This window comes from Sciurus vulgaris, assembly GCF_902686455.1.
Source record: "Sciurus vulgaris genome assembly, chromosome: 4".
Classification (NCBI taxonomy): domain Eukaryota; kingdom Metazoa; phylum Chordata; class Mammalia; order Rodentia; family Sciuridae; genus Sciurus; species Sciurus vulgaris.
In genome coordinates, this window is record NC_136464.1 from 139,611,358 (window position 1) to 139,630,383 (window position 19,026).

Below are 19,026 nucleotides of genomic sequence, written 5' to 3' on the forward strand. Positions count from 1 at the left end.
CTCACAAAAGAGGTGAAAAACCTCTACAATGAGAACTACAGTACACTAAAGAAAGAAATTAAAGAAATCCTTAGAAGATGGAAAGATCTCCCATGTTCTTGGATAGGAAGAATTAATATTGTCAAAATGGCCATACTACCAAAAGTGCTATACAGATTCAATGCAATTCCAATTAAAATCCCAATGATGTACCTTACAGAAATAGAGCAAGCAATTATGAAATTCATCTGGAAGAATAAGAAATCCAGAATAGCTAAAGCAATCCTCAGTAGAAAGAGCGAAGCAGGAGGTATCACAATACCCGACCTTCAACTCTACTACAAAGCAATAGTAACCAAAACGGCATGGTATTGGTACCAAAATAAACAGGTAGATCAATGGTACAGAATAGAGGACATGGACACAAACCCAAATAAATACAATTTTCTCATACTAGACAAAGGTGCCAAAAATATGCAATGGAGAAAAGATAGCCTCTTCAACAAATGGTGCTGGGAAAACTGGAAAACCATATGCAACAGAATGAAATTAAACCCCTATCTCTCACCCTGCACAAAACTCAACTCAAAATGGATCAAGGACCTCAGAATCAGACCAGAGACCCTGCATCTTATAGAAGAAAAAGTAGGTCCAAATCTTCAACTTGTTGCCTTAGGATCAGACTTCCTCAACAGGACTCCCATAGCACAAGAAATAAAAGCAAGAATCAACAACTGAGATAGATTCAAACTAAAAAGCTTTCTCTCAGCAAAGGAAACTATCAGTAATGTGAAGAGAGAGCCTACAGAGTGGGAGAATATCTTTGCCACTCATACTTCAGATAGAGCGCTAATTTCCACAATATATAAAGAACTCAAAAAACGCTACACCAACAATACAAATAATCCAATCAACAAATGGGCTAAGGAAATGAACAGACACGTCACAGAAGAAGATCTACACGCAATCAACAGATATATGAAAACATGTTCAACATCTCTAGTAATAAGAGAAATGCAAATCAAAACTACCCTAAGATTCCATCTCACCCCAATTAGAGTGGCGATTATCAAGAACACAAGCAACAATAGGTGTTGGCGAGGATGTGGGGAAAAAGGTACAATCATACATTGCTGGTGGGACTGCAAATTAGTGGAAAGCAGAGTGTTTCCACTCTGGAAAGCAGTGTGCAGTTTCCTCAGAAAGCTTGGAATGGAACCACCATTTGACCCAGCTATCCCCTCTTTGGCCTATACCCAAAGGACTTAAAATCAGCATACTACAGAGATACAGCCACATCAATGTTCATAGCTGCTCAATTCACTATAGCCAGATTGTGGAACCAACCTAGATGCCCTTCAATTGATGAATGGATAAAGAAACTGTGGCATATATATAATGGAATATTACTGCACCATGAAGAATGATAAAATTATGGCATTTGCAGGCAAATGAATGAAATTGGAGAATATCATGCTAAGTGAGATAAGCCAATCTCAAAAAAACTAAAGGACGAATGATCTCGCTGATATGCGGATTATGACATATAATGGGGGGTGGGAAGGGTTAGCATTCTGGTTAGGGTTGCATTTAGGGTTAGGGTTAAGGGGGGGCAAGAGTGGAGGAAGGAAGGACTATATAGAGGGAAAAGAGGGGTGGGAGGGGTGGTGGAAGGAAAAAAATAACAATGAATCAAACAACATTACCCTATGTAAATTTATGATTACACAAATGGTATGCCTTGTCTCCATGTACAGAGAAACAACATGTATCCCATTTGTTACAATAAAAAAAAAGAAAAAAATTACTATAATATTTTCATTCTGATCACATTGATTTCATAGTTGGTTTAAGGAGATTTGATTTATTTTTAAGTATTTTTTTCCTGCCAACATACTGTATGGCACATTCTTTGTTATAGAATTATATATTTCTTTTATTAAGGTTTATCTTTTTGGTATACATGTATATATGTGTGTGTATATATACATACATATTTGTATATACATTCAGCATATTTCCTGTTAGAAATTTTTCTTAGATATTTTCTCTCATTTGCTAATATAAATGCAATATTTATATTCTATGATATTTGTAACTTTATTAATTATATGTAAGTGAGTCACGTATATGTTTTAATACAGATTTTGCGACCAGCTACCTTACAAGAAAAAAAAAAAAAAGAATTATTGGGATTGAGGAAGGCACAGAGATACAAACCAAAGGAATGAACAACCTATTCAATGAAATAATATCAGAAAATTTCCCAAACCTAATGAATGAAATGGAAAATCAAATACAAGAGGCTTACAGAACACCAGATGCACAGAATCATAACAAATCCACACCAAGGCAAAATATAATGAAAATGATTAACATACAAAATAAAGATAGGATTTTGAAAGCTGTAAGAGAAAAGCATCAGATTACACATAGGGGGGAAACAAATATAGATATCAGCAGATTTCTCAGCCCAGTCTCTAAAAGCTAGAAGGGCTTGGAGCAACATATTTCAAGCTCCGAAAGAACATGGCTGCCAAACAAGAATCCTATACCCAGCAAAACTAACCTTCAGATTTGAAGATGAAATAAAATCCTTCCATGATAAACAAAAGTTAAAAGAATTTACAAATAGAAAGCCTGCACTACAGAATATTCTCAACAAAATATTCCATGAGGAGGAAATGAAAAACAACAACGTAGGTCAGCAAAGGAAAAACCATTCAAAGGAGAAACCGAGTCAAGTTAAAAAACAAAAATAAGCCCAGATGACTGGGAATATAAATCATGTCTCAATAATAACCCTGAACGTTAATGGCCTAAACTCATCAATCAGAAGACACTGACTGGCAGAATGGATTGAAAAGAAAGACCCAACAATATAGTGCCTTCAAGAGACTCATCACATAGAAAAAGACATCCACAGACTAAAGGTGAGAGAATGGGGAAAATCAAACCATGTACATGAACCCAGTAAAAAAGCAGGGGTTTCCATCCTTATTTCAGGTAAAGGGAACTTCAAGCGTAAGTTAGTCAGAAGGGAAGAAGAAGGACATTACATACTGCTTAAGGGAACAATAAATCAGGAAGACATAACGATTGTAAATATTTATACCCCAAACAACAGTGCATCCATGTATATCAAACAAATCCTTCTCAATTCCAGGAATCAAATAGAGCACAACACAATAATTCTGGGTGACTTTAACATGACATGTTGCTGTCACCACTGGATAGATCTTCGAAACAAAAACTAAACAAAAAAACCATAGAACTTAATAACACAATCAATAACTTAGACTTAACAGACATATACAGAATGTTCTATCCATCAACGAGTGAATTCACTTTCTTCTCAGCAGCACATGGAACCTTCTCGAAAATAGACCATATGTTATGCCACAAAGCAGCCCTTAGGAAATGCAAAAAAATGGAGATACTGTCTTGTGTTCTATCAGATCATAATGGAATGAAATTAGAAATCAATGACAAAATAAAAAACAGAAATTACTCCAACACCTGGAGACTGAATAATATGCTATTGAATGAAACATGGATAACAGAAAACATCAGGGAGGAGATAAAAAAAATTTTTAGAGGTAAATGAGAATGACAATACAACATATCAAAATCTCTGAGACACTATGAAAGCACTACTAAGAGGAAAATTCATTGCATGGAGCACATTCAAGAAAAGAATAAAAAGTCAACAACTAAATGACCTAACATTACAGCTCAAAGTCCTAGAAGAAGAAGAACAGAACAACACTAAGAGTAGTGGAAGACAGGAAATAATTAAAATCAGAGCTGAAATCAATGAAATTGAAACAAAAGAAACAATTTAAAAAAATTGACAAAACAAAAAGTTGGTTCTTTGAAAAAGTGAACAAAATAGACAAACCCCTAGACACACAAAGAGAAGGAGAGAGATAAATCACTAGAATTTGTGATAAAAAAGGAAAGATCACAACAGACACCATTGAAATACATAACAAGAAGCTACTTTGAAAATCTATATTCCAACAAAATAGAAAATACCAAAGACATTGACAAGTTTATAGAGACATATGCTCCTCCCAAACTGAACCAGGAGAACACACACAATTTAAACAGACAAATATCAAGCAATGAAATAGAAGAAGCCATCAAAAGCCTACCAACCAAGAAAAGCCCAGGACCAGATGGATTCTCAGCCAAGTTCTACAAGACCTTCAAAGAAGAACTCATTCCAATACTTCTCAAAGTATTCCAGGAAATAGAAAGGGAGGGAACCCTACCAAACTCATTCTATAAAGCTAATATCACCCTCATATCCAAACCAGGCAAAGATACATCAAGGAAAGAAAATTTTAGACCAATATCCTTGATGAATACAGACACAAAGACCCTTAACAACATACTGGCAAACTGTATCCAAAAACATATTAAGAAGATTGTGCACCACAATCAAGAGGGGTTCATTCCTGGAATGCAAGGATGGTTGAACATCCGTAAATCAATAAATGTAATACATCATGTCAATAAACTTAAGGATAAGAATCATATGGTTATTTCAATTGACACAGAAAAAGCATTTGAAAAAATACAACACCCCTTCATGCTCAAAACACTAGAAAAACTAGGGATAGTAGGAACATACCTGAACATTGTAAAGGTTATTTATGACAAACCCACAGTCAACATCATTCTTAATAGAGAAAAGCTGAAAGCATTCCTTTTAAAAACAGGAACAAGACAGAGATGCCCTCTTTCACCACTTCTATTCAACACTGCACTGGAAATACCAGCCAGAGCAATTAGACAGACTAAAGAAATTAAAGGGATACAAATAGGAAAAGAGGAACTCAAGCTGTCACTATTTGCTGATGACATGATTCTCTATTTAAAGGATCAAAAAAACTCCTCCAGAAAACTTCTAGACTTCACAAATGAATTCAGCAAAATAGCAGGATATAATATCAACACACATAAATCTAAAGCATTTTTATACATAAGTGATGAAACATCTGAAAGGGAAATGAGGGAAACAACTCCATTCACAATAGCCTCAAAAAAATAAAATACTTGGGAATCACAATCTAACCAAAGAGGTGAAAGATCTCTACAATGAAAACTACAAAACATTGAAGAAAGAAATTGGGGAAGATCTCCCATGTTCTTGGATAGGCAGAATTAATATCAAAATGGCCATACTTCCAAAAGCGCTATCCACATTTAATGCAATTCCAATTAAAATCCCTATGACATATCTCATAGACAGAAAAAGCAATCATGAAATTCATCTGGAAGAACAAAAGACCCAGAATAGCCAAAGCAATCCTGGACAGGAAGAGTGATGCAGGAAGTATCACTATACCAGACCTTAAACTCTACTATAGGGCAACAGTAACAAAAATGGCATGGTACTGGCACCAAAATAGTCAGGTAGATTAATGGTACAGGATAAAAGACACAGAGATATACTCACATAATTACAGTAACTAAACAAAGTTGCCAAAAACTTCCAATGGAGAAAAGATAGCCTCTTCAACGAATGGTGCTGGGAAAACTGGAAATCCATATGCAGTAAAAAATGAAACTAAACCCCTATCTAAAACCCTATCTCTCACCCTGTACAAAACTCAACTCAAAATGGATCAAGGATCTAGGAATTAGACCTGAGACCCTTCACCAAATAGAAAAAGTAGGCCCAAATCTCCATCACATTGGCTTAGGACCAGACTTCCTTAACAAGATTCCCACAGAGCAGAAATAAAAGCAAGATTCAATAAATGTAATAGATTCAAACTAAAAAGTTTTTCTCAGCACAGGAAACAATCAATAATGTGAAAAGAGAGCCTACAGAGTGGGAGAATATCTTTTCCACACACACTTCAGACAGAACACTCATTTCCAAAGTTTATAAAGAACTTAAAAAAACTTTACATCCAAAATACAAAGAACCCAATCAATAAATGGGCTAAGGAAATGGGCAGACACTTCACAGAAGAAGATAAACAGGTGATCAACAAATGTATGAAAAAGTGCTCATCATCCCTAGTAATTAGAGAAATGCAAATTGAAACCACCCTAAGATTTCATCTAACTCCAATGAGAGTGGGTATTATCAAAAACACAAGCAATAGTAAGTGTTGGCGTGGATGTGGGGAAAAAGGGACACTCTTACATTGCTGGTGGAGTTGCAAATTGGTACAGCCACTCTGGAAAGCCATATAGAGATTCCTCAGAAAGCCAGGAATGGACCCACCATTTGACCCAGCTATCCCACTCCTCAGTTTATACCCAAAGGACTTAAAATCAGCATTCTACAGTGATGCAGCCACATCAATGTTCATAGCAGCTCAATTCACAATAGCTAGATTGTGGATCCAACCTAGATGCCCTTCGATTGACAAATGGATAAAGAAACTGTGATACACACACACACACACACACACACACACACACACACACACACACACACACAATGGAATATTACTCAGCCATAAAGAGGAGTGAAATTATGGCATTTGCTGGTAAATGGATGAAGCTGGAAAATATCATGCTAAGTGAAACAGGCCAAGCCCAAAAAACCAAAGGCTGAATGTTTTCTCTGATAAGTGTATGACAATATATAACCGGGGGGGGGGGGGGGGGGGGGGGGGGGGGTGTCATGGGGATGTAAAAAAAATAAAACAAAACAAAATTTTTAATGTGCCTGTCTTTTGACTGGTCTCATCACATGCAGTCACTGTGGTATTTTCTACTTGTGGTATTATTTTGACACTTAAAATGTTTCAGATTTTGGAACATTTTAGATTTTTGAACTAAGGATCCTTAACCTGTAATATATTGATCATACATTAAAATAACCTCTTTTTTGTGCTATTTAAAAATATATATAAAATGAGCTACCACTTCATACCAAAAAAAAAAAAAATTAATGAGGTGAATATAAGTAAGTTACATAACCAATTAAGTCACTGATACTGAAAACTTAAAACAATCTGTTTGAGTAAGACCAAGTTAATGACCAGCATTTTAGTTTTTATAATTCAATTCAAATATTTTTATTTAAACTATGTAAGATCATCTTAAAATTTAATGTTAAATTTAAATTGACACTTGCTAATGTAAATATATAATGGCTTCCAAAAATAACTGGCAATTTCTATGGAACATTTTAGACTGACTTGATCTTAACGATTACCTTCAAATCTATGTATAGCTTTGGAATTAAAAATATTATTTAACTTCCACAGGTTTTTATTTGAATTATGACACAATATCATAAAAGAACAAGATTAAGGTTGTTCACAATAGCTACAGACAAAGTTACATTGCTCTTTTGTATCTTAAAAAATAGGCCACCTGTAAGTAGGTTACAAAAGCTCATTGGGGGTCAGGAGAAGGACTACATCCTAGCACAATTAATACCCCTATTATTTTCTCTTGGTTTTCTGTATCAAATAAATAACAGCCCAATGTATTAAACTTATTGAAGTTTCCTATTTTAAAAAAGGCAAATTTACCTTTTGTATTTCATAAATCTGAAGATATTTTTCTGGTATGTCAACTGCTTTTCTTATTTTAACTTAGTTTTTCAGAGAATCAGAAAAATTTTCTTTCACTTGTCAAGTTTAGTATATTTTTATTCTGTTTCTTTCTTAGAAAGGAAAACTAAGAAAGCGATTTTTCTCTTCGAGAACAAATGAGTAGCCCCTGATGTTTATCTTGGTAGTTTTTGTTTTTTAAAATTAGATATACTAGAGAGCTGGAGTTTCAACAAGGCCTGAAGTAAAGCAAGCATATTCACTTACTGTCATTCTGGCACATTTTTAAAAATAAAGAGCCACTTTAATAATTATGCTGAGTCAACCACAGGTAAAAACTGAGCCTTGAGACTTTTTTTGTGTCTGTGCTAAGGATTGAACTCAGTGCCTTGTGCAAGCTAGGAAAGCACTCTGCTAGGCAAGCACCCCAGCCTAAACTGAGACTATCTTAAAAGCAAACAGAGATACATGATTGCCCTATAAAAGTTAATCCTAGGAAATAATTTAAAACCAAGTTCCTATGGTAATATAGTCCAGGGACCTTTACCTTTTTTTTTTTTTTTTTTTTTGAGTTAAATTGTTTAGGAGACTTACGTTGTTTGGGATCGTGGTTAAGGTATTGGCTAATAATTCGTTACATACTACTTCAAATTCATAGAGCATGAACAAAAATACAAAAATTAACAAAGTAAAAAAAAATCACAGAGTGCAAAAGTTTCATGGTACACTAGAAGGAAAGCAGGAATTGAGGAAGGAAAGCATGAAACATTTTAAGTGTCAAAATAATACCACAAAACTGAGTGTGCTAGCACATTCGCAACCCCAGAGGCTCAGGCCAGAGGATTGCCCAGTGTGGGCAACTTAGCAAAAACCTACATTTCCAACAATAATGATTATTATTATAATATAATGTGATATATTATTATTATTATTATTATTATTAGAGTAAAATCAGCCCACAGTAAGTCCATGACTCAACATCCCTCACTCCCAAGCACCATGGAGGATGGCTATATACATACACACATATATATGTATAGATACATATGTGTGTGTGACTTTACGTTTTAATATAGATGAAACTTCAATGTCAATTTCCATAAAACACTAAGTTTTTCCTGAAATAAATGGGCTAATCTGCATGAGAAATGTACAGAAAAGTTGCAAGGAGCACCTTCATGGCTCGGTAATACTGAAAACTAATCCAAACTATATTTGTATTTTCATCTGTATTATTCTCATATCTTCCTACTCCATACCCTCATTATATCTAATGAGATTATTCAAATCCACAAACACTAACTAAGGCTGAGGTCATGATCAATATAATTCTTGTCTTCTTGGTCTACTTAGCACTACAGATGATTTCTTAAGTCTCTCTTCTAGTTAGTTGTCTTTCTCTCCTGATTTTTTCCTGCCTCTCTAATAATTTATCTCTATAGACTTCTAGACTAGATCATCTTTTTGTAGTAATTTCTTCCATATTGATTTTCCCCTGCTTCCTTCATTTGTTCTCTCCATTACCTTTTTACTTGCTTTCTTTGGGGTCACAATAAAGGGTAGAACAGGTAGCACCAATTTGTTCACAGTCACCCACATAAGAGCCAAGTGAGGGCTGTGAGCAGAGTTGGGTACCCACACATTAGTGCTAGATGAGATACTTCTGACTTCACACTTCCAAAATTCTTTCATCCATCTCATGGCTGCAGCTAACAATGATCTTCAAACATCAAGATTTCTCAATGATGACTAATAATACACCACCTGGTACTGATCAGTCTCCTAAATTCAGCACATCCAAATTCAAAACTTGGCTCATCACTTTCTCTTCAATATCATTCCTCATCCTTTATCCTTTTACCCAATTAATAGCATTATTTTCTATTGCCTGATCAAATGCTCATCATTATTATAATCACTCTACCTACCTTGCTTCTCTCTTATCAAGATCCAAAAAAACCACTCAAGACCTGGATATTAAGCCACCAGCACCCCCCGAAAAATCAACTGTATTCATTATTTCTTTACTATTACCACAGCTTGAATTTAGGGTGTTATCATCTCTGGTCTATGTAGGTAGGTAGGAAGGTAGGTTGATAGATATAATTTTTAATCTAATTTAGCTTTTATAACCTTATCCCTTCCCTAAGTCAATGTGTTCTCTATAATTCTCATACAGTCACTTCTTTGTTCAAAATTTTACCAATTCATTTTTCAAAACTCCTTAAATGACTCAATACTTTAGGAACAAAGGTATACTCCTCATGTTCTGATCTAGTCTCAGGTCATTCCCAACCTTCTTCCACATAATGTTCCAGGCATGGGCAGAATCCGCGATAATTTTCTACTTACTCTTCAGTTTACTTTTCCACCACACTATGTGCTCCCTTAGGCAGAATCTTTGTCTTTAAATGAACACAAAGTTCCAAGGACTCTACCTTCTAAATAGCCCTGCAAGGTGTCCACTCTAGTCTCTCACTGCCTCATTTCAGATCCTTCTTAACTTTCACCTAGACTGTTATAATAACACCAAACTAGTTTCTCTTTGCCTTGGTTCTAACTCCTAGACAACATTCAAGAGTGAATGCAAAGTTAGCAAATGTGCATAGTCTTTGATTGGTGAGGAAACCAATGAAAGAAATCCCAGTTTCTTAATTTGAGAAGTCCAGATGATCTGATCCCTTCCTAACTCATCAGCCTAACTCTTGAAACTTTTCTATTTGCAATCTCAGCTCTGTGCCAGTGACAATTACATGGGGTTCCCTAAAGGAGCTACTCTTTCATATAAGCAAGTCTCTACAAATGCTAGTCTCTGACACAACTGTCCAGTATTGTCTTGTTAACCAATTTTCTATTATCTTTATAAACAGGGATAATTACCTCACAAAGGTATGCACAGTAACCTGCATATACTTACATCACTCTGTGAAGTAACCATGTGTATTTGCTTGTATTTTCCATCAGATTAAGAGCATTTTGAGCTCTAGAGATGCATTTGCTCATGTGACTATTTTAATCTCTTTATCCCAATACCTTAGGACAAGGTCCAACCCATGATAAGTATTTTTAAAAATTTTTTTCAAATCTAAACCTCCTTAGGCTTATTAAGAGGCTATTAATTTTCCTTGCCTTAAATCTCTCCTCCTTACTAATGCAACTGTAATATTTCTTAATGACAGAATAAATGAAAAATATATTCATTAGCATGAACATTCAAAATCTTATTCATCCATTTATTAATCCCTTCAACACTTATATACTTAGGAATTACTATGTGCCAGGCACTTTGTTATTTGCTGGAGACACAAAATAAAGAAAACACAGGGCTTTGCCCTGTAATATGGAAGAACACATTTTAAAAACCACTCCCAACACAATGTGGTAAGGGGACACTAGGGCATAAAACAAAATGGTACCTAAATCTGCAAAAGGCTCTGAAGCACATTACTTCAAAGCTGAAGTGCAGCAAAAACAGAATCAGTAATACACATAGCAAAAGCAAATTTAATCAAGTCACTGTCCCTAGAATTGGTACAGCTAAAACTTTTCCATTAGTGGTTAATTCATAATGCTTTCAGAGGAGGACGTACATCTGGAGACAGGTTACAAGAAGTCCCTCAGGGCCTCTGCGTAAAGTTCACAGCAGTCCTGCAGCCCTCCATGTCTCTATCACAAACACCTTGGCAACAGACACTATGTTCAAGAGCACAACGGTCCCCCCTTGCTACTGAATTTCCTACATTCTTATACGCTCTGAAATCTTTTCAACCCTTGCTACTATGGAGCAACTGTTACTTATAACAGTATCCTGATTCTTGTTTTCTTTGTTCGTTTCCACTACATGGACAGAGTGTGATACCATCAATTTTTAGAAATAGTATATTTTCCTTCAAATCAATAATTTGTTTTTATTTATTAGGCAAGAGTTTTTCTCTCCTCTGTCTTACAACTTAATGTTCTGTTCATTTCTGTACTGATTATACAAGAACACTAATGTTTCTGAAGAAAAATAAAACCTACATTAGCTATCTGACTCTTAATAATTAAAATCAAATCAGGGTTATGGCTTTGCTATATAGGAAATAATTAGTATAGTTTGGACAGATCTCAAAATTTTAAACCAAGATTTTTATTAAGAAAGAAGAATTTGCCTGGATACCTTCTATATCATTAATATAATTTAGTGATATATATTATGATACCTGAGCAAAAAACAGAATTGTAGAATGTCAGATAAAAAAAAAATTTAACTTTAATTTTGCTAATGCCTTAACATAGCAAAAATAGTAAAAAGTTCTAACATAATTTGCAAATGTAATGTTACTATTTGCATGCAGATTAGTGATGTATTACAGAAAATTTTAAGTACTTTTGTATTATAAAAGAAATACATAGCCTAGCACAGTGGCATACACCTGTAATCCAAGCAACTCGGGAAGCTGAGGCAGAAGGATTACAAATTCAAGGCCAGCCTCAGGAACTTGGCAAGACACTGTCTCAAAATAAAAAAATAAAAGGGCTGGAGAAGTTATCTTGATGGTAAAGTGTCCCTAGGTCTAATCCCCAGTATACACACACACACACCCAAACACAATTGAAAAGACTGACAGGAAGGAACACTTCATGGAAAACCTGGAAAAGAGGACTGTTATATTTGGAGTAATTTTCCCTGAAAATAATCTTATTAAACTGAATATCTACAAAATGGCTTTTGAGGTATAAATTTATATCTGAATCTTAGTGGAAAGTTCATAATTATTGGCTAGTTTATAAGATGGAAATTCTCTATCATACTCTCTTAAAAAAAAAAAAAAGGAAAGAAACGAAAAAGAGAAATATGGGAATTTTCAGGATGGGAGTATGAGTAAAAGGATATATTGGATACATCAGTCTTTGAATTACTGAGATGATTTAACTAACAAGAAAGAAAAAAAGAGAATGAGTAGTTCTGTTAGTTTTTAATTTAACAATGGATTTGCTTTATTAACTTGAAGTACAGTCATACATTTGTTTACATGTGCATATAAAATTTATAACCCTAATGATAACAGCAACTCCTTCAATTTTCAGGCATCTTTAGGAAAGAATTTTGTGTTTTGCAATGCTTTAACAAGATGTTTTAACACTACACCTGTGCTTATTTAGAAAATTACAAATATAATTAAACATCAGTATCATTTGTCAGAGCTAACTACCACAATAAGTGGTGATTTATCTAAGTAAATAGTGATGCTCTTACCTGAATGTTGTCATAGAAAAGAACATCAGGCACTTTCATTTTCTCATGTGCATTATATATTGGTGCACTAACAGTACCAATCCTCAGTGATCCAGATACCACTTCACCTGAACATTTCACACAGGACAGAGAATTAGTCATAACTACATCCTACAAACAATATCCAAAGATGCTAAGTCTGCCCAACATAAAATGTAAAATAGCTTCTGTAACACCTTGAGCTCTTCAGGGATTTTAATTTAACATCTAGAGAAATACGCTTGACGATGGTAATAAAACACTACAATTCTATATAACAGCTTATAATGTTCTAAAATACAATAAAACATATTAAAAGCAATAAATATAGCAAATAGTATACAGATAAAATTGAGAAGTAAAAAACAACCCAGAACACAGCCAAGCCACATTCATACTTTTATCTGGTCAGGGATTACAATACACACATAAGCAAAGGACACATTCAAAAGCTTTCAATTACCCTGAATATCATCTTTAGAAAGCAACTAATAAGAAACCCCATAAGAGAATCCTTGAGAGGTCAAGTCAAAAACATAGATGAACCAACCCCTTGGAACTCTTGAACTATTATTTTCAGGAAGGGTCCAGAACTACATATTCAAATAAACACCCAAATGATTCTGACACAGTTAACCAGGAATTTAATAATAAATAAATTTCTTGAAGCCAGGAACCTATTTTATGTATTCCCTATAGTAAGCAGATATTCAAGTTTATTGACATTTTCCAAGAATAATTGCAATAACATTAATACTAATAGAGTTATAATATTAATGATCACAATAATATAAGCTGTCATTTTTTTTTTCATGTGGTGCTGGGGATTTGAACCCAGGGCCTTGTGCTTGTAAGGCAAACACTCTACCAACTGAGCTATATCCCAGCCCATGAGCTGTCAATTATTGAGGACCTTTCATGTGCCATATTCCAAACTATAAGAGTTATCATGTTTTTCCTCATAGAATTTCAAGTAACTTAACAATGAAATAAGAATTACGAGGAAACCAAAAACATAAATTAAATAATTTAAAATCACCTAGCTAGTAAAAGTAGAGCTTCAATTAGAACTTTAACTAACCTAACATTCTTGCTATCAAATCAAGTATGTTTAATCCTTTGACACCCAGTAATATTTCATCCTGTGGAAATACCCCAGCAAACAAATACACAATTGCAGTGTCTTAAATAATTCACCTATCTTTCATTTTTCTATTTCAATAAGAATATTTCAATTTGTTTCTCCTATAAATGCTATTTACGATATGCCAAAGCATGTTGAAAGACAATATGGGGGAAATCACTTGCTTTTGTGAAGTACCATGAACAATTGTAAACTAAAAATCATTACAGTCACCTTGTTAATCACCACTGAGTACTACACATTTGCCAGAGCACAGTAGCTCTTAACAGTAAAGTTTCCCTTCAATAGATCTTTGCCATTTTCCATTATCACAAGTTCTCTAGGTAAGGAAATCCAAGAGCTGTCACATTGAGTATTTAATATTTATTTACTACCACCAGGCTTTGAAATGGACCAATATAAAACTGTAAAGAGAAAGAGCCAGAATGTGGCAGTGAATCAACTTGTATACATGTATGCTGAGATGATACTTGTAATTTCAGGTTCTAACAGAATCTGATAGTATCTACAATTTAGTTTCTGAAACATGTCCATTCAACAGATACATGACTTTAAGGACAACTGAATTTACACAATCAATGTTGATAAGCAGAAAAGGGATATGAACTCAGAGAAAAATGATGCTAGTACATTCCTAGGAGAAAGCTGCATAGCTATCTTGTAAGAAATCTCAGAGGATGACATTATTTTGGTAAATTTATCAAGGTCCCCAACCTAGTAGGCTCAAACCTCATTTTATAATCAAAACAGAGGGTAAATCTAACTTTCAGGAGAATATTAAAGACATTCTGATTAAGAAAACAAAACTGCAAAAAATTACATCACAATGGAAACTGTAACCTTCATATCAACTATGCTACATTGATTGCCATAAAACCTTATTATTTGGAGTAGGACCTGTAGGACCTGCATGGAAAGTCATGTTCTCAAGAAGGTTATTTTGTGAGCATGGACTCTTAACAAGGAAAGTGAATTAATGAATTTGATACAGGACAGATGATTTTAAAACTGAATCTTACTTAGAGGAACCAGGAAATTCCACCAGAAAACTTTTAGAACTCCTAGTGAATTCAGTAAAGTAGTGGGATATAAGATCAATGCACATAAATCTAATGCATTTTTATACATAAGTGATGAATCTTTGGAAAGAATAATCAGGAAAACTACCCCATTCACAATAGCCTCAAAAAAAAAAAAAAAAATACTTGGGAATCAATCTCACAAAAGAGGTGAAAGACCTCTACAATGAGAACTACAGTACACTAAAGAAAGAAATTAAAGAAATCCTTAGAAGATGGAAAGATCTCCCATGTTCTTGGATAGGAAGAATTAATATTGTCAAAATGGCCATACTACTAAAAGTGCTATACAGATTCAATGCAATTCCAATTAAAATCCCAATGATGTACCTTACAGAAATAGAGCAAGCAATTATGAAATTCATCTGGAAGAATAAGAAACCCAGAATAGCTAAAGCAATCCTTAGCAGGAAGAGTGAAACAGGGGGTATCACAATACCAGATCTTCAACTCTACTACAAAGCAATAGAAACAAAAACGGCATGGTATTGGTACCAAAATAGAAAGGTAGATCAATGGTACAGAATAGAGGACACGGACACAAACCCAAATAAATACAATTTTCTCATACGAGACAAAGGGGCCAAAAATATGCAATGGAGAAAAGATAGCCTCTTCAACAAATGGTGCTGGGAGAATTGGAAATCCATATGCAACAGAATGAAACTAAACCCATATCTCTCACCATGCAGGAAACGAAACTCAAAATGGATTAAGGACCTCGGAATCAGACCAGAGACCCTGCAGATTATAGAAGAAAAAGTAGGTCCAGATCTTCAACATGTCAGCTTAGGACGAGACTTCCTCAACAGGACTCCCATAGCACAAGAAATAAAAGCAAGAATCAATAACTAGGATAGATTCAAACTAAAAAGCTTTCTCTCAGCAAAGGAAACTATCAGCAATGCGAAGAAAGAGCCTACAGAGTAGGAGAAAATCTTTGCCCATCATACTTCAGATAGAGCACTAATCTCCAGAATCTATAAAGAAATCAAAAAACTCCACACCAAGAATGCAAATAATCCAGTCGACAAATGGGCTAAGGAAATGAATAGACACTTCACAGAAGAAGATCTACAAGCAATCAACAATCATATGGAAAAATGTTCAACATCTCTAGTTATAAGAGAAATGCAAATCAAAACCACCCTAAGATTCCACCTCACCCCAATTAGAATGGCAATTATCAAGAATACAAGCAACAACAGATGTTGGCGAGGATGTGGGGAGAAAGGTACACTCATACATTACTGGTGGGGCTGCAAATTAGTACAGCCACTCTGGAAAGCAGTGTGGAGATTCCTTAGAAAACTTGGAATGGATCCACCATTTGACCCAGCTATCCCACTCCTTGGCCTATACCCAAAGGACTTAAAATCAGCATACTACAGAGATACAGCCACATCAATGTTCATAGCTGCTCAATTCACAATAGCCAGATTGTGGAACCAACCTAGATGCCCTTCAATTGATGAATGGATAAAGAAACTGTGTTGTATATATATACATATATATGTATATATATACAATGGAATATTACTCAGCCATAAAGAATAATAAAAGTATGGCATTTGCAGGCAAATGGATGAAAGTGGAGAATATCGTACTGAGATAAGCCAATCCCAAAAAACCAAAGGATGAATGATCTCGCTGATAAGTGGATGATGATACATAATGGGGGGTGGGAGGGAGGCAAGAATGGAGGAAGGAGGGACGTTATAGAGGGAAAAGGGGTGGGAGGGGTGGGAGGAAGGAAAAATAACAGAATGAATCAAACATCATTACCATATGTAAATGTATGATTACACAAAGGTATGCCTCTACTTCACATACAACCAGAGAAACAAGTTGTACCCCATTTGTTTACAATAAAAAAATAAATTAAAAATTAAAAAACTGAATGGGGGTATAGGAGTAGGAAGGATAGTAGAGTAAAACAGACATTATTACCTCATGTACAAATATGACTGCAGGACCTATATGACCCTACAATATGTACAATCAGAAAAATGAGAAATTATACTCCATGCATGTATGATTTATCAAAACGTATAAAAATGTTCTACTGTCATGTATCATTAATTAGAACAAATTTTTAAAGATTTAAAAAATTTTAAAAAGCAATGTATAAAATGTATGCTAAAAATTAAAACATGCATTTACATGGTAAAAAAAAAATGGTATTAGGCAAGTTGGACAGGTTCATCACTTAGGCCCCTTTATTGTCTACAAGAGAAGCACTGCTAACAAGGGCCTGTTACCAAGACTAGATAATTTACAATCTGAAATGACACAGTCTTTCTTTGAATATGTTAATAGATTCAATCAAATAATACTGGATCTTCAAGATCCAGACTTATTCTGTCTCTTTTGATTTGACTCTGTCTTTCTATTCAGATCTATCAGTATACTAAATTTATGATTTGAGCCAGGCACAGTGGCACACACCTGTGACCCCAGAGGCTTGGGAGGTTGACACAGGATGATCGAGAGTTCAAAGCCAGCCTCAACAAAAGCAAGGTGCCAAGCAACTCAGTGAGACCCTGTCTCTGAATAAAAGACAAAAAAGGGCTGGGGAGGTGGCTCTGTGGTTCAGTGCCCCTGAGTTCCATCCCTGGTACAACGTCCCAAAAAATATAATTTGACTCTAAAAAAGTCATCTAATTTCCTTAATACCAAATTCTTGGTTCAGTGTAGCCTCCATTATTAAAAACATCTACTACAAATAGAATCACAGTAGTCTCTTTTAGAGAGTAGTCATACATTAGATGTTTTGATAAAACAGGTAATTACATTTAAAAAGGGGGAAACTTTCACTGTGCTCTAACTAAAGAATAGGAAACGTTTATAGAGAGATAAATCTCAACCAAATTCAAACTCATACTTATGGCAACTCAGAAGAAAAGTAGCACAAACAACGACACAGGTGGAAATGGAAACAGTAAGAAGTCACACAATGTTATTCAAATTATTATTTTATTCTGAATCAAGCTGGAAAAGTTGCCCAAACATGTTCACTGGTGGTCCTCAAAAATTTAAATGTTGTGCAAAGAAAACAGAGTTTTAGATTCTACAGTGAAATATATTTGGAAAAAAATATATTTGTCAAAATTATACAAGTTGATTACAAAATGAATTCTCAAAGCCTTTAATATCTTAGTGTCAATTGTATCTCTTGAGGGCTAGGGAGAACTACATTTAGTATGTACTGAAATGAAGTATATATTCTAAGGTTTAACTTATAAATAACATTCACATTTCTAAAAAAGATTTTCAACTCAATACATAAACAAAATGCATTAAAATTTTATTGAAATTAGAATAATAGAATCAAATGTTTGATAATCATTATTTCACTTAAAAAAATTAAATACTTACATTTGTAATCCTCCAGGGCTGGTTCCAGATTATCATCAGTAGTTATTTCTATTGCAGCATCTGCCAGATTTTTCTCTAAAGCTGACCTTGCAAGGCTTGGTAAGAACCTGGCAGAGAATGGGGGAGTGGAATAATAAAGTCAATTATTCCGTGATTCTCAAATATGTGCACACACATGCATTCATGCACACACACACACACACACACACACACACACACACACACACACTTCTACTAATTACTACATATTAAGGGAGATAGGTCTGGATCTATGAGATTCAAAGTGTACAAAATTTTAAATTAAGTATAAAGTATAGGTAAGCATGTCTGTGGAATCTCCTTTCATAACTAAACAAAGCTCATTTGTACTTAGTGGCACCCATTTACAAACAACATATTACAGAATAAGAACTGAAATAATTTGCTTTCTTTAGTGGATTTACTATACACCTCTTAAATCGTTTTTTTTTTTTTTTTGTTACTGGCTTATCAAATTTTATTAAATAGATATAGCAACATTTTAGACTGCTCTAATTGACAATCACAAATTCAAATAAATGTAGGTGAATTAGTAACTTTTTTTTTTTTTTTTTACTTCCTTAAAAATTACTGAATGAATGATTACCAATCTTGGTTCTTCCATTCATTAAAAAATAT

At 34.4% G+C, this 19,026-nt stretch overlaps 1 protein-coding gene across 2 annotated transcripts in view; it reads right to left on the minus strand.

Annotated features, from left to right (window-relative positions):
• VWA8 (von Willebrand factor A domain containing 8) overlaps window positions 1-19,026 on the minus strand; it is a 718,869-nt gene that overhangs the window by 532,664 nt on the left and 167,179 nt on the right. For both annotated transcript variants that reach the window (XM_079136497.1, XM_079136496.1), the window contains exons 18-19: window positions 18,370-18,476; window positions 12,751-12,857 (exon numbers count right to left, since the gene is read on the minus strand). In XM_079136497.1, the coding sequence (XP_078992623.1) occupies window positions 12,751-12,857; window positions 18,370-18,476 (214 nt within the window). The remainder of the gene's footprint in view (window positions 1-12,750; window positions 12,858-18,369; window positions 18,477-19,026) is intronic.